This window comes from Cebus imitator, unplaced genomic scaffold (genome assembly GCF_001604975.1).
Source record: "Cebus imitator isolate Cc_AM_T3 unplaced genomic scaffold, Cebus_imitator-1.0 Scaffold243, whole genome shotgun sequence".
In the NCBI taxonomy this organism is placed as follows: Eukaryota; Metazoa; Chordata; class Mammalia; order Primates; family Cebidae; genus Cebus; species Cebus imitator.
In genome coordinates, this window is record NW_016107558.1 from 2,236,702 (window position 1) to 2,254,261 (window position 17,560).

Sequence of the window (17,560 nt, forward strand, 5' to 3'; positions counted from 1 at the left end):
TCTTTCTGAAGAATAAAAACAATATAAAAGCCATTGTCATTATTTTTACATTTTTTATTATTTTTTTGAGATGGAGTCTCGCTCTGCTGCTCAGGCTGGCGTGCAGTGGTGCAATCTCGGTCCACTGCAACCTCGGCCTTCTGGCTTCAAGTGATTCTGGTGCCCTGGCCTCCCGAATAGCTGGAGCTACAGTCACACGCCACCACACCTGGCTAATTTTTGTATTTTTTAGTAGAGATGGGGTTTCACCACGTTGGCCAGGCTAATCTCAAACTCCTGGCCTCAAGTGACCCACCCACATCAGCCTCCCAAACTGCTGGGATTACAGGCATGAGCCACTGCACCCGGCCACTATCTTCATTATATTTTCTGAGAACCAATATTTTCAGTATACTGTAAGGTAGATAAATGCATTCTTTTAATTCTTTTTCATTAATTTGTTGGTTCTCAGGGGGAAAATATGGTTCTGCACAAGTATAGCGTAATTCCATTGAGTTTTCATACTCTAGAGAGAAAGTTGGAGAAAATGACATTAAGACTAAGTACTAAGTGAATCTTTTAAAAACTCACATTGTCATCAGATATCTGTATGATACTCAATAAACATGTATTATGTATCGATTTAAGGTCTGAGAATAGAAATATGTAAAAGATAGTTTGTCCTCTGAAAATGAGGACTATTTCACAGAGAAATTGAGTGGGGGAAAATGAGAAGAATTGAGTGAAGTAAAAAGTTCTAAGTAATTGTTGATGATAAACAGCTTTTGGTGCACAATTTGCAATCTCCGTAGGCTATTAGCTTGTGAGCTTCTGTAAAATATTTACTCAATAAGCCATATTTGAAATTTCAAGTGCTCCTTATTTTTAAGGTTTAGTAGCTCTGTTTTCAATTAGATGGTCATAGTGATGAGAACAGAGAAATCTACATAGAATCTCCCTGAGATTCTTCCCTGTTTCCTTTCTATCCCTTCCTCCCCTCTCGTTTTTCTTTTTCTTTTTTTTTCCATTTATTTATTTTATTGCATTTTAGGTTTTGGGGTACATGTGAAGAACATGCAAGATTGTTGCATAGGTACACACGTGGCAGTGTGATTTGCTGCCTTCCTCCCCATCACCTACATCTGGCATCCCTCTCGTTTTTCTGAGCATTTGCTGGCAAGCCAGAGTGTGGTCTAAGAAAGGAGGCTGAAAACATAAACAAATCATTGCCCCAAGGTAGCTAAGATTATTTACAACTCTTTTTTCCTTTCCTCTTCTCCAAGGCCTTCCTGTGGGTGGAGTGCACTCTTCCACCCCACTGACTTTCAATTTGGCCATGAGACTTGGTATAATTTGTGGAATGAGAACCGAAGTGACTGTGTGCCAATTCTGAGCAAAAGCCTTGCATGTTCCTTCTTGCCTTCTTGCCATTGAAAGAATGTGTTACAGGTCCCCGCATCCCCAAAATGAGGAGACACAGGGACCAGATCTGAAGCCCACTCCACAGCCTAGATTCAAGCCCACTCTAACATCCAGTCTCAGAGCAAGCCCAGAAGAGACACAGGCACCTCGCAGTCCTGTGAGCAAGAGGAAATGTTGTACACCACTGAGATTCAGGAGTTGTTATGCAGAATAATTGTGATGTAACTGGATTAACAGCCCCAACTGCCAAGAATCTCATAATATTAATATATTGTGTTAAGAGCTGGGGTTTGGATGAACTTGAATCTAGAGATTCCCCCACCCTGCTAAGTTTCTGTGTATGTGAATGTGTGCATCGTACATAGTGTGTGTATGTGTGTACATGCATCTCTCTGACATGCTATATTCAAGGTCACTGATATGATAATAAGTTTAAAAGACTAAAATAAGGTATGCGGAGTGCAGAGTGACACTTGTGTACTTCCGGGATGATATGAAACCTAAACGTGGCAGAACTGATCCTTAGCCAATCTCTATGAAACAGAATTTTAAAAAATGATGAGGGTAGGTCTCTAATAGGAATTAATTGATTGTTAAAATCATAAAAGAAAGGTCAAGGCGTATGTAATATTGCTGTAGAGCCAAGATGTCTCCACAGTTCCCTAATGTGGATTCCTTCTAGTGCTCAGAGTTTCCAAATTAAAATTCTATTTTGTCTCTTCTACTGATTTTCTCTTTTCTTATTCATCCCCACACTTAATTCCTTCAGTGCCAAGGTCTTAACTAGGTATTTAAATTTATACTAAAAAATAATCAAATTATTATTACTATCCCATCTTTCACCCCTGGTGAAATGAATCCTCCTAAAAAGCATTACTTTTCCATATCTAAAAAAAGATCACAGAATGCTGAGGTCTCAAAGTGTTTGGGAGTAAAGTTTTGGGGTGAGTGGATCTTGCCTTTAACCAAACCGTCTAATATATTCTGTGTATGGGTAGGGATATCCCTGAGGGAAGAAAGGAGAGAGATTTTGAGCTGGAGGAAGAGGGCCAAACACAAATGCATCTTTTTCTCTTCTCTTTCTGGGCTTTCTTTCATTAGAAAAATCTGCTCTAGTCCACTTCCCTGTCCATTTGTAGTTTACTCCCTAAAGTCTGAGGCCTGGGTGTCTTTGGTCAGAACTTTGGAAGTTCCTAGTTTTTGACGATTCCATGCAGTTGTATTATAAATGTCTCAAAGTTAACATGTTTTAGAAAAGAACCCCCACAATTAACCTTTCCCTCAACCTTCCCTATTAATAACGATCATCTCCACTTGCCTAGTTACTTACCCGAATGCTACCATTGGCCCCTGCATTTCCCTGAACCTTCCATGTTCAATTCATAAGCAAATCCCTTCTGTTTTACCTCCAAATATATGTTTTTAAAAACATTTACTTATTTCTAAAACCATCTGCTACTCTCTAACTCTGTTGCTACCAATTCTGCCAGACCATCATCTGCTGTGGACTATAATAGATTGCTTGGTAGACTCCTAGTTCCTACTCTGACTCTTCTACCTGGTCTTCAAATAAAAGTCAGTGTAATCACTTCCCTTATTAAAATTCATCAGTGGCCCACTGCTGCACCCAAATTAAAGCAAATCATTACCAAGGTCTATGACGTCTTCCTTGATAGGACCATGATCATTGCCATTTTTTCTCGCTCTGCCCCAAGCACATGGTGTAAACAAGTGCTCCTAAAGTTATACAACCCTGAAAATCTGCTGGGAATAGAATGCATATGTCGCCTTCTTATGGCCACCTGATACAGACACTGCAAAAATGCAAGAGTTCCAAGCATCAAGGAATGAATCACAGGAGTGTTCTTGCCTTGAGTGACTGCATCCTTGATTTTTCATGATATTGTAGAGGCCAATGCGGTAGAAAATATCAGAGAGGAATCTCAGCTATGTAGTTCTTAAGAAGCTGGCTGAAGTACATTCTTTGAGATTTCATTGCCTGAGTCTTACTTTACTGATTTCTAAGCTTGTTCTTATCCTACAAGAGATGTATTGACACAGAGTCTAGACAAAACACTAGGCAAAGATCACAAACTGATGATTTATTGTTTCATTCTCCTATGTTTCATAGTCAATTTGCCTGAATGTAACTTTGTTTTCCTGCTTTCTAGAAACTGTCAGTAGGTGAATTGTGGGTGCTTCAGTGGCAAGACTTTCAGGCATCTGGGGGTTCTTTGTGAGGTTAAGAAGAGCAGATCTTATAGTGCATGGTCTCATATATCTGTTCTTAAATGCAAGTTATAAAGCCCTCACCTCCTGTCTCTCTGGCTCAAAGGTCACAGAATCAGAATTGAAAGTTTAAAGAGATTTTCTGCTCTTTTGAATGGTCTTATCCAATAGATTAATTCTTGTTGTTTATCTTGGGTCTTCGGGTTCTGCCCTCCTAAAATTGAATGTATATAATTAAACATGTTTAAGCTCCCTATTCCTGACCTATCCTGAATTCTGAGATGATACAGTCAACTTCTTTTAAGGCATCACTTTGTCAATCAATCTTTTTGTGGGTCAGAGTCACACCTGTCTTCACATTTTTAGATGTCATTGTCTCTGTGATGGGAGATGGAGAGGCTTTATACGCATGTATGTATATAATTGAACTCACCACTGAAAACTTATTTTTTCTCTACGGTCTTGTGGAAATTAAAGCCATATATATGTATATATATATATACACACACACACATATATACATATATATATATATACATACACATATATACATATATATATACACACATATACATATATACACATATATACATATATACACATATATACACATATATACACATATATACACACACATATATATACACACATATACATATATATACACACACACACACACACACACACACACACATATATATATGTAACAAACCTGAACGTTCTGCGCATGTACCGTGGAACTTAAAGTAGTTCCGGGGTACATGCGCAGAACGTGCAGGTTTGTTACATAGATATACACGTGCCATGGTGGTTTGCTACATCCAACACCCCATTATCTACATTACATATTTCTTCTAATGCTATCCCTCCCCTATCACCCCACCACCTGTTATTCCTCCCCTAGCCCCCCACCCCACGACAGGCCCCCGGTGTGTGATGTTCCCCTCCCTGTGTTCATGTGTTCTCCTTTTTCAACACTCACTTATGAGTGAGAACATGTGGTGTTTGATTTTCTGTTCTTGGGTCAGTTTGCTGAGAATGATCGTTTCTAGCTTTATCCATGTCCCTGCAAGGGTCAGGAACTCATCCTTTTTTTATGGCTGCATTGCATATGTGTCACATTTTCTTCATCCAGTCTATCATTGATGGGCATTTGGGTTGGTTCCAAGTCTTTGCTATTGTGAACAGTGCCGCGATAGCAATAAACATACATGTGCATGTGTATAATAGAATATTTTATAATCCTTTGGGTATGTACCTAGTAATGGGGTTGCTAGGTCAAATGGTATTTCTGATTCTAGATCCTTGAGGAATCACCACACTCTCTTCCACAACTGTTAAACTAATTTACACTTTCACGAACAGCGTAAAAGCATTCCTATTTCCCCACATCTTCTCCAGCATCTGTTGTCTCGTTATTTTTTAATGATTGCGATTCTAACTGGTATGAGATGGTATCTTAATGTGGTTTTGATTTGCATTTTTCTAATGGCCAGTGATAATGCGGCTTATTTTTTCATATGTTTGTTGGCTGCATAAATTAAAAACTAGGCAATACCATTCAGGACATAAGCATGGGCAAGGACTTCATGACTAAAACACCGAAAGCAATGGCAGCAAAAGCCAAAAGAGACGGATGGGATCTAATTAAACTAAAGAGCTTCTGCACAGTAAAGGAAACTATCATTAAAGTGAACCAGCAACCAACAGAATGGGAAAAAGTTTTTGCAATCTACCCATCTGACAAAGAGCTGATATACAGAACCTACAAAGAACTTAAACAACATTACAAGAAAAAAAAACAATCCCATCCAGAAGTGCATGGAGAATATGAACATATACTTCTAATGCCTTTTTAAAATGTCTCCTATTTCTTGAGAAGAAAGTATGAAGCAGTTCTAGACCTTCTTGTTTTTTAAGTTGCGCGTCCATTCTGTTTTAAATTTATTGCTTGTTTTGTTTCTGCTTCTTCCACTCACGCTTCATGCAACCCAAATTCTTCGTTACTCTCTGTATCTAAATGCCTTTCTATTGTGCCTGGTAGAAGTCATAGATTCTCCTTTTTCTGACTGACAGCATATAGACAAATGAGCTTTCATTTCTGTTTAGCTCATGATGATCAATGAGTAAACTGGTGATTTTTTTTTTTTATTATACTTTAAGTTCTAGGGCACATGTGCAGATGGTGCAGGATTGTTGCATAGGTACACACATGCCATGGTAGTTTGCTGCATCCATCCTCCTGTCATCTACATTAGATATGTCTCCTAATGTTATCCCTCCCCAACCCCCCCACCTGCTGCTATCCCTCCCCTAGCTCTCCCACCCCACAACAGGCCCCGGGATGTGATGTTCCCCTCCCTGTGTCCATGAGAGGAAATGTGGCATATATATACCATGAAGATTTTTTTTTTACAAATTATGAAATTTCCACTATTATGCAGAGCTCTTGTGACATTTATCCTTATGTAGATAAGCATTGAGACTTATTGGTTTGAATTTATAAACAGGTTTATAATTTTCACATGAACAATATTTTAGGAAACACTAGCTGATATGAACCATTTTGAAAATACAATTAATTGTTAATACAAATAGACATTATTTTGAAAGACAAACATTAAATTTTAGTAAGGCAGAGCATGTTAATATCAAGTTCCTCCTATATTAAATATTTTTAATGATCAAATTTCTATTTTCAATTTTTATTTATATAGGCATCCTAATCTAAAAAATTGAATCATAGAACGAATTAATAGAAATGACTAAGGAAGCCATGACAATAGATTTATAATTTACTTGGTGTGGCAATAAGATAGCATCAAATGCACAAAAAAATTTAATATGATTTTATTACACTGAAGTACATCATTTCAATGAAAATAATAGTAAAGCTTCTTGGAAGCTTTACAGAATTACTTAATTTAGATGATAGAAACTTCTTAGACGTCATTTTAGGGGAAGAAAATAATTTTCTATTTCTAAGCAGCTAAAAAAATGAAAAGAGTTTTATTTCAAGATATTTTATGCAAAGCAATACTGGGTCTTTTACAAGACTCACAGAAGAAACAATTTTATTTTAATCCTGGCAGCTCAGCATAGATGAAAATCATGGAATTAATTAGATAAGGTCTCCCTCCCATTGACTTAATGGCTACTTAAAAGCAAAGGGGAGAAAAAAATCCCCACAAAACTGATATATACCATATTTGGCTCAGGGTGTAGCACTGTGGGTATTCCGATACAATACTTGTAATATAATTGGTATATTGTTTCTGAAAAAATACTGGCAATATATATCAATGCATACAACTATCAGTGCAGCAATTCTGTTTATATGTATGCTAAGAACATAATACAAAATATGCGCAAAGCTATATATGTGTGTGTGTGTTTGATGTTTGTGTCTACATGTGTGCATTTACATAAAATATGCATATATAAATATATGTATGTATATAGATGACATATGTGATATGTAAAGACGTAGGCACATGCACATATGTATATATACACATATACTCATATATGTGACATTTATTATATAAATATTTATTACAGTATCAGTCCTAAAAGTGACTAAGTAAATTATGGCATATCCATACAATGAAGTACTGTGCCACCACTTAAAATTACCATGTAGATTCAACTTAAATATTTAATATATTTCTAATTTTTTTATTGTACTTTAGGTTCTGGGGTACATGTGCAGATCATGCAGGATTGTTGCATATGTACATACATGGCAAGGTGGTTTGCTGCCTCCATCCCTCGTCACCTATATCTGGCATTTCTCCCATGTTATCCCTCCCCAAACTCCCCACTGCCCACTGTCCCTCCTCTAGCCTCCACAACAGACCCCAGTGTCTGATGCTCCCCTCCCTATGTCCATGTGTTCAAAACCTATTGAAACAAAGAAGTCCATAGTGTATGAGTATTATTGATTATTAAATAATTAGAAATCATAACACAAAATGTGAATCGTGGATATCTCTGGTTTGTAGAATTTTTTCATTTATTTCTGTTTTACAAATATTCTGCTTTGGTTATTTATTACTCTAAAAACCAGTAATGCCATTGAAATGCCATTAAAAAATATCTGAACAAAGCTGACAACCATATCTTTGCAAGATTTACATGTGTGGGTGCAAAGATGTGCTTGCTCATTCAGTGCACTTACCTTTGGCAAGGAAGCTCGTGATCCTGAGCTCTGTGTCGTCATCGTCAGCACAGTAGTTATTCCCAGAGCTACCCTGGCAGGTGCTGCATCCATGTTGATCCAGAATGAAACCCAGGATAGAATAACAATCAGGAGACTGGGAATGTACATCTGGATCAGATAGTATCCCATTTGTCGCTCCAGATGGAATCGCACTTCTATACATGTAAACTTTCCTAATTGGTGGTAAGGTAAATAGCAATTAGTAAAAATAGGGCTTTGTTATGGCATCAAGTATCACAATTTGTTTTTTCTTTTTTTTCTTTTTCTTTTCTTTTTCTTTTTTTTTTTTTTTTTTTTTTTTTTTTTTTTTTTTGAGACAGGGTCTTACTCTGTTGCCCAGGCTGGAGTGAAGTGGTGTCATCTCAGCTCATTGCAGCCCATGCCTCCGGGGTTCAAGAGGTTACCCTGCCTCAGCTTCCCTAGTAGCTGGGACTAGAGGCATGTGCCACCAAGCCTGGCTATTTTTTTTTTTTTTTTTTAGAGACATGGTGTCACCATGTTAACCAGGCCTGTGTTGAGCTCCTGACCTCAGATAATCTGCCTACCTCAGCCTCCCAAAGTCTGAGGTTACAGGCATGAGCCACCGTTCCCAGCCTCACAATTTCACTTTGATAAAGATTCTGTCATAAAACTTTCCACAACAATGAAAAGAGACTCACATTAATTCCTGAAAAATATGTTTTCTCTGTTAGCATCTAGAAGCAATGTAGTAAGAGAGTATACTCTTTTAGGAAATAGGAAATTTTATTACTTCTCATTTGAAAAGTGCTTCACTTTCAAGTGAAGATCTATTATTTCACTTGATTCTGACCATTGCTTCTGAGGCAGACAGGAGACATAGATACTTATTATATAAAGATCTTCTTTACTCATTGGCTGTTTCTGGTGCTTTCAGTGGTTCTTTAGAGTCAGGTGCTATTTGTTCCAGAAGCTTTTCCATTTTCTTTAAAATAAGTGCTAGAGGATAAATATAGTTGAAGACGAATGGTTCTCTGAATAATAATGCAAACAATTAGGAAAATGTGTTATTTCCCATTAATAACTTTGAAAATAACTTAAAAACACACTTACTAAAAACAAGTGGGATCCATTTGTACTATATACTTATGCTTTTGTGTCTCTATTATTTACCTTTATTATAGTAAGCTATAAATAGAGGAGTAAGTTATGGTTTAATTCAACATTAAGTTTATATTTTTGCTTGTGTCCTGGTTCTACTCCCTGCTCTACTGATATTGATTTGCACTACTCTATGTTATCTCTTCTTTACAAAAATTGTTCTTCTAAATCATCCAGTTCTTGGTTTAATTGTTTTGATTCTAATTATTTTAAGAAGGATGAGGTCAGAAAGTTAACATTCTGCTCTTTAAGTAACATTCTGTTACTTACCATGGAAGAAAGATGTTACAGAGCAATTGCTATCCTATTGCTAGGTAGGGCTCAGGGCAAAGCTTCTATCAATGTGACTTGGGCATGTGTGGTTGCACAGATGACGCAAGGGTGCTATATCTGGATGAAGCCATGCATGTGATTCCAGAGTTTAAATATCAAAAAAAGTTCATAAACTCCAGGGAAAGTGGATTCCAATCTTAAGTCAATAGTAATCAGAAACATTTGTGCAAACCATAGGTGATCCTTTGTCATTTTATCAAATATGTACAAAATGCCTAAAGATTCCTGAAATATATGAAAATACTTCTATTTTAAAGTGCTATTAAATATGAAGTTTTAAATTTTTCTATGAAAAATAATGAAATGGAATAAAACAAGAATAACTGAAACATTTTTATAGTATCAAGTAAATAACTCACTAAGTAATCTCATAGCATGATTAGTGGCAAATACTAACCACTCAGATACTTTGTATAAGTTCTCTAAATGTTAGGTGATACTCAAGGAAAAAAATAAGCTCCATTGTGTTTTTATTTAAAAAAAGTGTTTTTCAAAGCTCAAAATCAGTAATCATCAGAAAAATGCAAATCAAAACAACAATAAGATATTATCTCACCCCAATAAAATAACCATTGTCAAAAAGACCGAAACAAATGCTAATGAGGAAGCAGAGAAAGCGGAACACCCATACACCATTGGTGGGAATATACATTAGTACAGCTACCGGAGGAAATAATAGAGGAGTTCTTTAAAAACTAAAAATAAAGCTACCATGTGATCCAGCAATCCCACCACAGGGTATATATCCAAAAGAAAGAAAATCAGTTTATTAAAGAGATACCTGTTAATTGCATGTTTGTTGAAGTCCAATTCAAAATAGCTAAGATAAGGAGCCAACCTAAGTGTCCCTCAGTGGAAGAATGGATAAAGAAATTGTAGTGTCTATACACAATGGAATATTATTGAAACAAAAAAGAATGAAATTGTATCATTTGCGGCAACATGGATAGAACTAGATGAAATAAGCCAGGCATAGAAGGACAATATCACGTATGGGACCCAAAATAATTGACTTCATGGTTGTAGTGAAAAGAACAGTGGTTTTGAAAGGTTGAGAAGGCAGGTGAAGCCGTTGGTGAGTGGGTCCCAAAGTACACTTAGACAGAATGAATAAGTTCTAGTGTTCAATGGCACAATGGGGTGAACTACAGTTAACAATTTATTGTACATTTCAAAATAGAAAGAAGAAAAGATTTGAAATGTTCCCAACACAAAGAATTGATGAATATATGAGGTGGTAGATATCTCAATTACCCAGGTTTGATCGTTTCAGATTTTATGTTTGTATCAAAATTTCACATGTACCTCCAAAAGTATGTACAGCTATTATGTATCCATAAAGATTAAAAAGTTTTTATAATATTGCTGGGAAAGAAAATTAGGGCACATACACATGAACACAAATATACATCATTGTCTGAATATAAATAAATATAGTCAGTATATGTGGATCTGAGGAGAAAAAAGAGAAAGATGGACAAAATATCTGTCACTTATGCATAGCAGCGGACCCCAGAAACATAGTAATCAATAGAATAAATATAGTACAAACTTAGAACAATGAAGGAAACAGGCAATAAATAAGTGAATATAAAATTGAATGATATAATTTCAGACAGTGAAAGCAGGACTTGGGTGTTTAACAAACATGGATGTTTCAAGAGTTGGCATTGCAGTGACCCTGAAGGACGTGGGAGCATTAGGCTTGGAACAATCTGGGGAAGAGCTTTATATGCAGAAGGAAGAGCAAGGGCAAAGGCCCTGAGACAGGTGAGCTTGGTGTATATGAGCAAGTAAGTCATTGTGGGAGGGGATTATGGAGCAAGGGGAAGATGGGTAAAAGATTTTGGAGAAATTATTAGCACGAAACAGATTCTAGGGTGCTGTAGCATGTAACAAATACTCACTTTGGGATAGTGAATATAATACTGAAGAAATCCTCTAATTCTGTGCAATCAAATTTGTGTATGAACACATTTTTAACTTAAGTATATTTCATTTATGGGAGGAAAGGGTATTTTATAAATGTGATTCTTAGGTAAGCTACTATTGTTATTTGTTTGCTGTATTTGCACAAGTAACATAAGAGACATGTGGTGTCTGGGCCTATTATTGGAAAACAATTTAAAGAGGATATTCTTGTGCATTGTAAAAGCAAATATGAAATGCAGTCTGGGATCTGAAGCAAATTAACCACGTACTTGAATGTGGACTCTATGAGATGCTTTTATTCTCTATATAATTTGGGCACATTATTCTGCTTCTGGACAGAACAGTGCTTCTAGAATGTAAAGTTGTGACATCTCTGTGATATCATCCAAGAAAGAGGTCATTTGTCCCATTCCTTGCTTATAGTAGGATTCATAAATGTAAGTTCTTTTACTTTACGCTGTAATAGCTCATTTAATAACTCAAGGAAGTATGCAAACTTACTTAAAGGAAGTGTCTTGAGACTATCATAAAAATTCATCCCTAATTTATGTTTACAGCTTCACCTCTTGCTCTGCGTTAAATGATATCTTCCTAAAATTCCTGTCCACCCAGAACGTGTGAATGTAACCTGACTTGAAAATAAGGTATTCGCAGATACAATTAAGTTAAAACGAAACTGTACTGGATAAGAGGAGGTCCCAAATCCAACATTACTGATGTCCTTATAGAATGAGGGAAATTTAGACACAGAAAAAGACACACAGGGGAAATCCCATGTGACTCTGAAATTTCAGAGACTGAAATGATACAACTGCAAGCTGAGAACAAGGTTTTCCAGAAATAGGTAGTCAGGAAGAAACAGGGGAAAACTCTTCCCTGAAGCATTGAGAAAAAGCATGGTCCTGCTGACACCTTGATTGTGGACTCCTATCCTCCAGAACTATGAGAGAACACATTTCTGTTGTTTTAAGTCATTGTTTGTGATAGGTTATTATGGCAGCCCTAGGAAACTAATATACCTCCCTAAGATAACTCTAGGGGATTTTTAGCATCTCTCTAAGGGAAATGGGCAAGGACACTGCTATTGCCTTGCCTGCCCTTTATCTTTGTGTTGAGATGTTAAACTTGAGCTCCCTAATAAGTTAGATATCAGCTTCGTCTCTGAGTTAAAAGGGAAATGGCAGTGACTTTGTGATCAGATATTGTGAATCTGCTAAGGTGATAAGAGACTAGGGACTTCGTATAGTGAAAGGTCAGGGCACAGTTCTGGAAAAAGCTGAGCCCACAATGAATCATAGTCACTGTAATGAAATGATAAGAACAGCAGCTGATGCTAGTGGGAGGGCATGTATGTCTCAGTCATGGGCCATTTAATGGAATTCAGAGATACAGACTATACAGTTAGATTATGTCTCATGGAATAGCCCATGTTAGTTAAAGCAATTGAACAGGATTTGTCAATATACAAATGTCACATTGAATCTCTCAATTCTTAGCATTGATAACTATATCTGATATTTATGTCAAGTGTCTTAGTATGCATAGTAGGCACTTAGGTAAAAATATGCTGAAATGCATGAAAACATGACAAAGGGAAAAGTTAGGCAAATGAAGCTTTTTTTTTTTTTTAAAAAAAAAAAAGCAATTTAAAAAATTTTTCTTAACACAGTGTTTACTGCTCAAGAAGGCTTAAAAACACATTTCATTGCTCACAGAAATTAAAGGAATGGTTTTGGAAACATTATTACTATGTACTTATGAGCTTTTCATTAAAAATTATTTAAATATAATTTTTATTTTTAATAAAAATAAAGACCAAGCATTATTTTGGTCACATACAGATGAATTATTTAACAATATGCAATGAATCAAAGTATTCAGAAGTTTCACATGCATCCGTTTTCTGCACTATGCTTATGAAAAACATTGATCTATGAATAGTTAACACAGCATTATAATGAAGAAACATCTGGATATCATAAAACCACAAGTAGTAAGTGTAAATAACACTACTCAACCCCTACCTGTATTGTAATGTTTAGTGCAGTATCGTAAATCTTTTTCTTCTTTCAACAGAAACTGGGGCAAAGTGAGTCCTTCTGCTACTTGTACAGGTGCCTCATCTTGCCATTCAAAAATGAGATCATTCATTGTGTACCCAACTAGGCAAAACATAATAAAATATTAATAGTCTAAAAAGCACGTTCAAAGAAAAGAAATACAAATTACTTGTATCATCATATAGGATGAAAAGACCAAACAGTGCCATCTTACAGTAACTCTATCGGTGAAGCTACTCATTGCCCGGTTCCATTTCATAAATGTCTATTAAAGTCTATTCATGTGGAACTCCCACCAAGTAATGTAAGAAAACAAAGTGGGCTCATTAAAAGTATATCATGGCATGTAGAAACTTGAAGGCACAGGTATACACATTCTTTCCTTGGGACGGCTAGCTACTAGATTAATTTTGTAATTTTCATTTTGGTTTCATTCCATCCAGCTTCTTCTCACTTTCTTTCAAATTATTCAGGACTCTCTCAACAAAAACTGAAATTGACACTGTTTAGAAAATGACTTAAACTTAGCTTAAGAATAAATGTCAGAAATCTCTTAATTGTATACAGATTGCTCAAGGATTTAGGCATGTTTACTTCTGTTGTGTTTTGAATCTCTTCAGTTAGAGGTAGATAGTATTTATTTTTGTGCACTTAAACACATTTAGAAAATGGGTTTAATTTTACCCATAATTTTACCCAAATGGTAAAATTTTTACCTTCTACAAGGTAAAAATGGAAAGGAAATAGAAATTTATTTTTTCATGAAGATTTGATACATATTTCATTATTAATGATTCACCAATTTCTCACATTAATTTGAATTAAGCATTCAATTCAAAGATAGGTGAGCATTCATTATTGATATATATCAGCTTTTAAAAACTCCATCCTTTATAAATAGTCAAGGTTTGGACCACACAAATTACATTTTTATCATGAAAATATTTCAACTTCTCAAGCCATAATATTTAATAGAATCGAAGTATTTTCTTTGGAATTTCTTGAACAGGCAAATGAAAGCTTATTATAGAATGCATGCATTTTATGTTCTCTTTATAACAGCAACAACAGTATATTGCTGGCAGCTATTGTATTTTTAAAAAATATATTTTCACTATCATAAAGGATTCTTTTTCCCCTCTCATGAAAATAAATAACAACTCGGGGTAAAAAAAAAAGACTTAAACTTTAACATCTGTGGGGAAAAGTACTACCACATCTTTTTTGATTTAATCATTAAACTGAATAGTTTGTGGAGGTGGAAACTCTTGCACATAATATCAGTGAATTCAGGATAGGATTGATTAACAGATTTTGTAATAGGTCAGCATCCTTTAGTAAACTAAAATTTCATAATTCTATATGGCAGGTATCTAAGAACAGCAGAATTTATCTTTTTCTTCCTTCTGAGTGAGCAGCTATTGAATGTAGGCTTAAAGCCTATTACAGAAAAAGAGTCACAGGTGAATGTGACCTGTGAGGCAGAATTGTTGTTACTTTGATCAATGAGTCTCTTGATGCACAAGCACCATGGAGGTAGAAAGAGAGAGGAGACATGGTGTGGCCTCTGAATAAAGTCAAATGATGAGTTTGTTAAAAGCAGCTGGGCACAATGGCCCATGCTTGTAATCCCAGCCCTTTGGAAGGCTGAGGTGGGCTGATCACATGAGGTCAGGAGTTTGAGATCAGCCTGGCCAACACGGTGAAACCCCATCTCTGTCTCTACTAAAAAATATAAAAATTAGCCAGGCATGGTGGCGTGCACCTGTAATCCCAGCTACTTGGGAGATTGAGGCAGGAGAATCACTTGAAAACAGGAAGCGGAGGTTACAGTGTGCTGAGATTGCACTGTTGCACTCCAGCCTGGGCAAAAGAGCTTGCCCCAAACATATTCTCCTGGAAACAAGCTTATATTGTAGGGAAGAGGCTGTGTGAATGCCTGGAAACAACTGGCATGGAGCAGATTAAGCCGAATAGAACATTGAGTAGGGAAAGGAACTGATCACCCTCCACCCTCGGCAATGCCTGAGAAAAACTCTACCAGACAGAGTGAAATCTGATCCAGCTAAGGTGGTAGTGACTGGAGCCAGATGCCCTACCACAGTTGACCCTTAGGTATACCTCCCAGCATCCATTCCATAGGCAGTGGATATGGTAGTAGCAAGGGCATCAGTGACCAGATCTGTCTAGACTTCATGGGATTCTGTTGCTGAAGTTTTTAGCAGAAGTATCATCAGCGTGATGGCTCATTATGGAGCAAGCACTATTTGGTAGAATTTGTGAAGTCATTGAAATGGAAGGAAGTGTGCATCTACATGTGAATTTTGATTCCAGAACAGATGTGGGAACCTGAAGAACTGTCCCTTAGGCTGTTGGATTTAGCACAGCAGGGACTTGATATTTGCTTATACTAGAATATATTTCATTGAACCCTGCAATTAATGATGATTTGATTGGTAATAATAGAAAGCTTTCACTTTTATTCATAAGTCCTTTAATATGTCCATTATAAATACAGTTTTAACCAAGAGAGAAAGACGTATATTTCTCAATGATTTAAGGATAGTAAAATAGGCACCAATTCTATCCACTGCCAGATAAGACATGTTTCTCACTCTTCGGTACCTATAATTACTGAAGACAAAATATATGAGATTGAGATCCAATTTAGACAGATGAATAGAAAAATGACGTGATACGTCATTTCTTTTCTATATTCAAAATTTTTCTCAAGATATTTTGGGAAAAGAAACTAGCTTTATGAAATTCCTTCAAAGACAATCTTTATTTAGTTGCTAATGCAATTTATAGATAGTATATGTAGCTTGCTTTTGCTTCAAACTGTCATCAACATTAGTTAAGGGATGTGTATTTCATAATCATACTATACTACTTCATTATGCTTCAAAAAATACTTAAGTTTGAAAGCAGAAGGAAAATAGTAAGAGGCAATGATTAGAAACTTCTTTATTCTGAGTAATATACTGGCTGTTTAAGGATAATAATTAAGTGGTAATATTGTCTCAATAAACTTTCAAACATAATTTTTAAAAATCAATATGCTTTTACACAATTCAAAATGTTTTAACATCTTTATGCTTTTGGTTGGTAGATTTTTTTTAAAAGTCTGAGAATGTTAAAGAGAACAGCCTGGCTGATGAGATCAAGATTGTGAGCGGAATTACCTTATATCACAATAAGCTTCCCAATGAAAGCTAATTTATTCGGGGAGCAGACATTAACCCTAACTTCAGTCAACAATCTCATATGGTAGCCACACCAAAACATGTAAACAAATGGCTCAGTACAACCAAATGCTTGTTTTATCAAAAAGTTATTTATTGAGCACTAACTATATGTAACACGTCCTGCTAGGCTTCAAGGAATGTGAGATATTATTGCCAAGTAAAGTGCTATGTACATTTAGGGCAGGGTTCTGTGATATCTACCTAAGCTTCATTTGAGCTGAACCTTGAAAACAAGGCAGCACCTGCATATAAAGTAAGCAAAAGAAGGTGAGGCACTTCAGGTAAAAGAAGCAGCAAAATCATTTGAAAGAAACTGAAAACTCCCAAAGTTTATAATAGCAATGGGAACAGCTTCATTTGTCTACAGCCAGTTTGCATAAAGAAGCATATGAAATGACAAATAATGTAAGATAATATAAAGTTTCAATTTCCAGCTGAAAAGTTTGACCATTGGAATCTTTTCAGTAAGATGCGACACACACACATATTGTGCTTGAGCGGTATTACTCTAGCAGGATCCTTTCATGGAATTCACAACGTCAGAACTGCTTTCATAATCATAAGACATTTGCCTTTTTCATTGTGTCAGCACTTGCGCTGATGTTGAAAAAACAATGGTGGGTAAAGCTTCTAGTGTTTTAGCACAAATGAAGGGGCGAGCACCAAACTGTGCTAGGAGTTACTATATTTTTACTGCCGTATCTGGCAGTAAAAATATTTCAATTTTTATTTATGAATGTCTTTGATCCTTCATGAATCAGTAAATATCTTACAGTAAAAACAATGCCACTTTTATTTCAGAATGTTCTTGATCTTTGATGAAGCACTAACAATGATTAATTTTATTAAATTTGGACCCTACGTAAATATATTTTTGTATTCTGTGTGTCAAAATGGGAATTCTGCACAAAATACTCAGCTGCGGGCTATAATATGTTTCTTACAAGGAAAATCACCGGTGTCTTTGAGTTGCAAGCTGAACTGGCTTGGTTTTTTTTTTTTTTTTTTTTTTTTTT

The 17,560-nt window shown here is 35.9% G+C and overlaps 1 protein-coding gene across 2 annotated transcripts in view; it reads right to left on the bottom strand.

Moving 5' to 3' along the window:
- The window catches only part of GLRA3 (glycine receptor alpha 3), a 200,590-nt gene that overhangs the window by 30,011 nt on the left and 153,019 nt on the right, over positions 1-17,560 (bottom strand). For both annotated transcript variants that reach the window (XM_017498540.2, XM_017498539.2), the window contains exons 6-7: positions 13,261-13,398; positions 7,811-8,025 (exon numbers count right to left, since the gene is read on the bottom strand). In XM_017498540.2, coding sequence (XP_017354029.1) covers positions 7,811-8,025; positions 13,261-13,398 — 353 coding nt within the window. The remainder of the gene's footprint in view (positions 1-7,810; positions 8,026-13,260; positions 13,399-17,560) is intronic.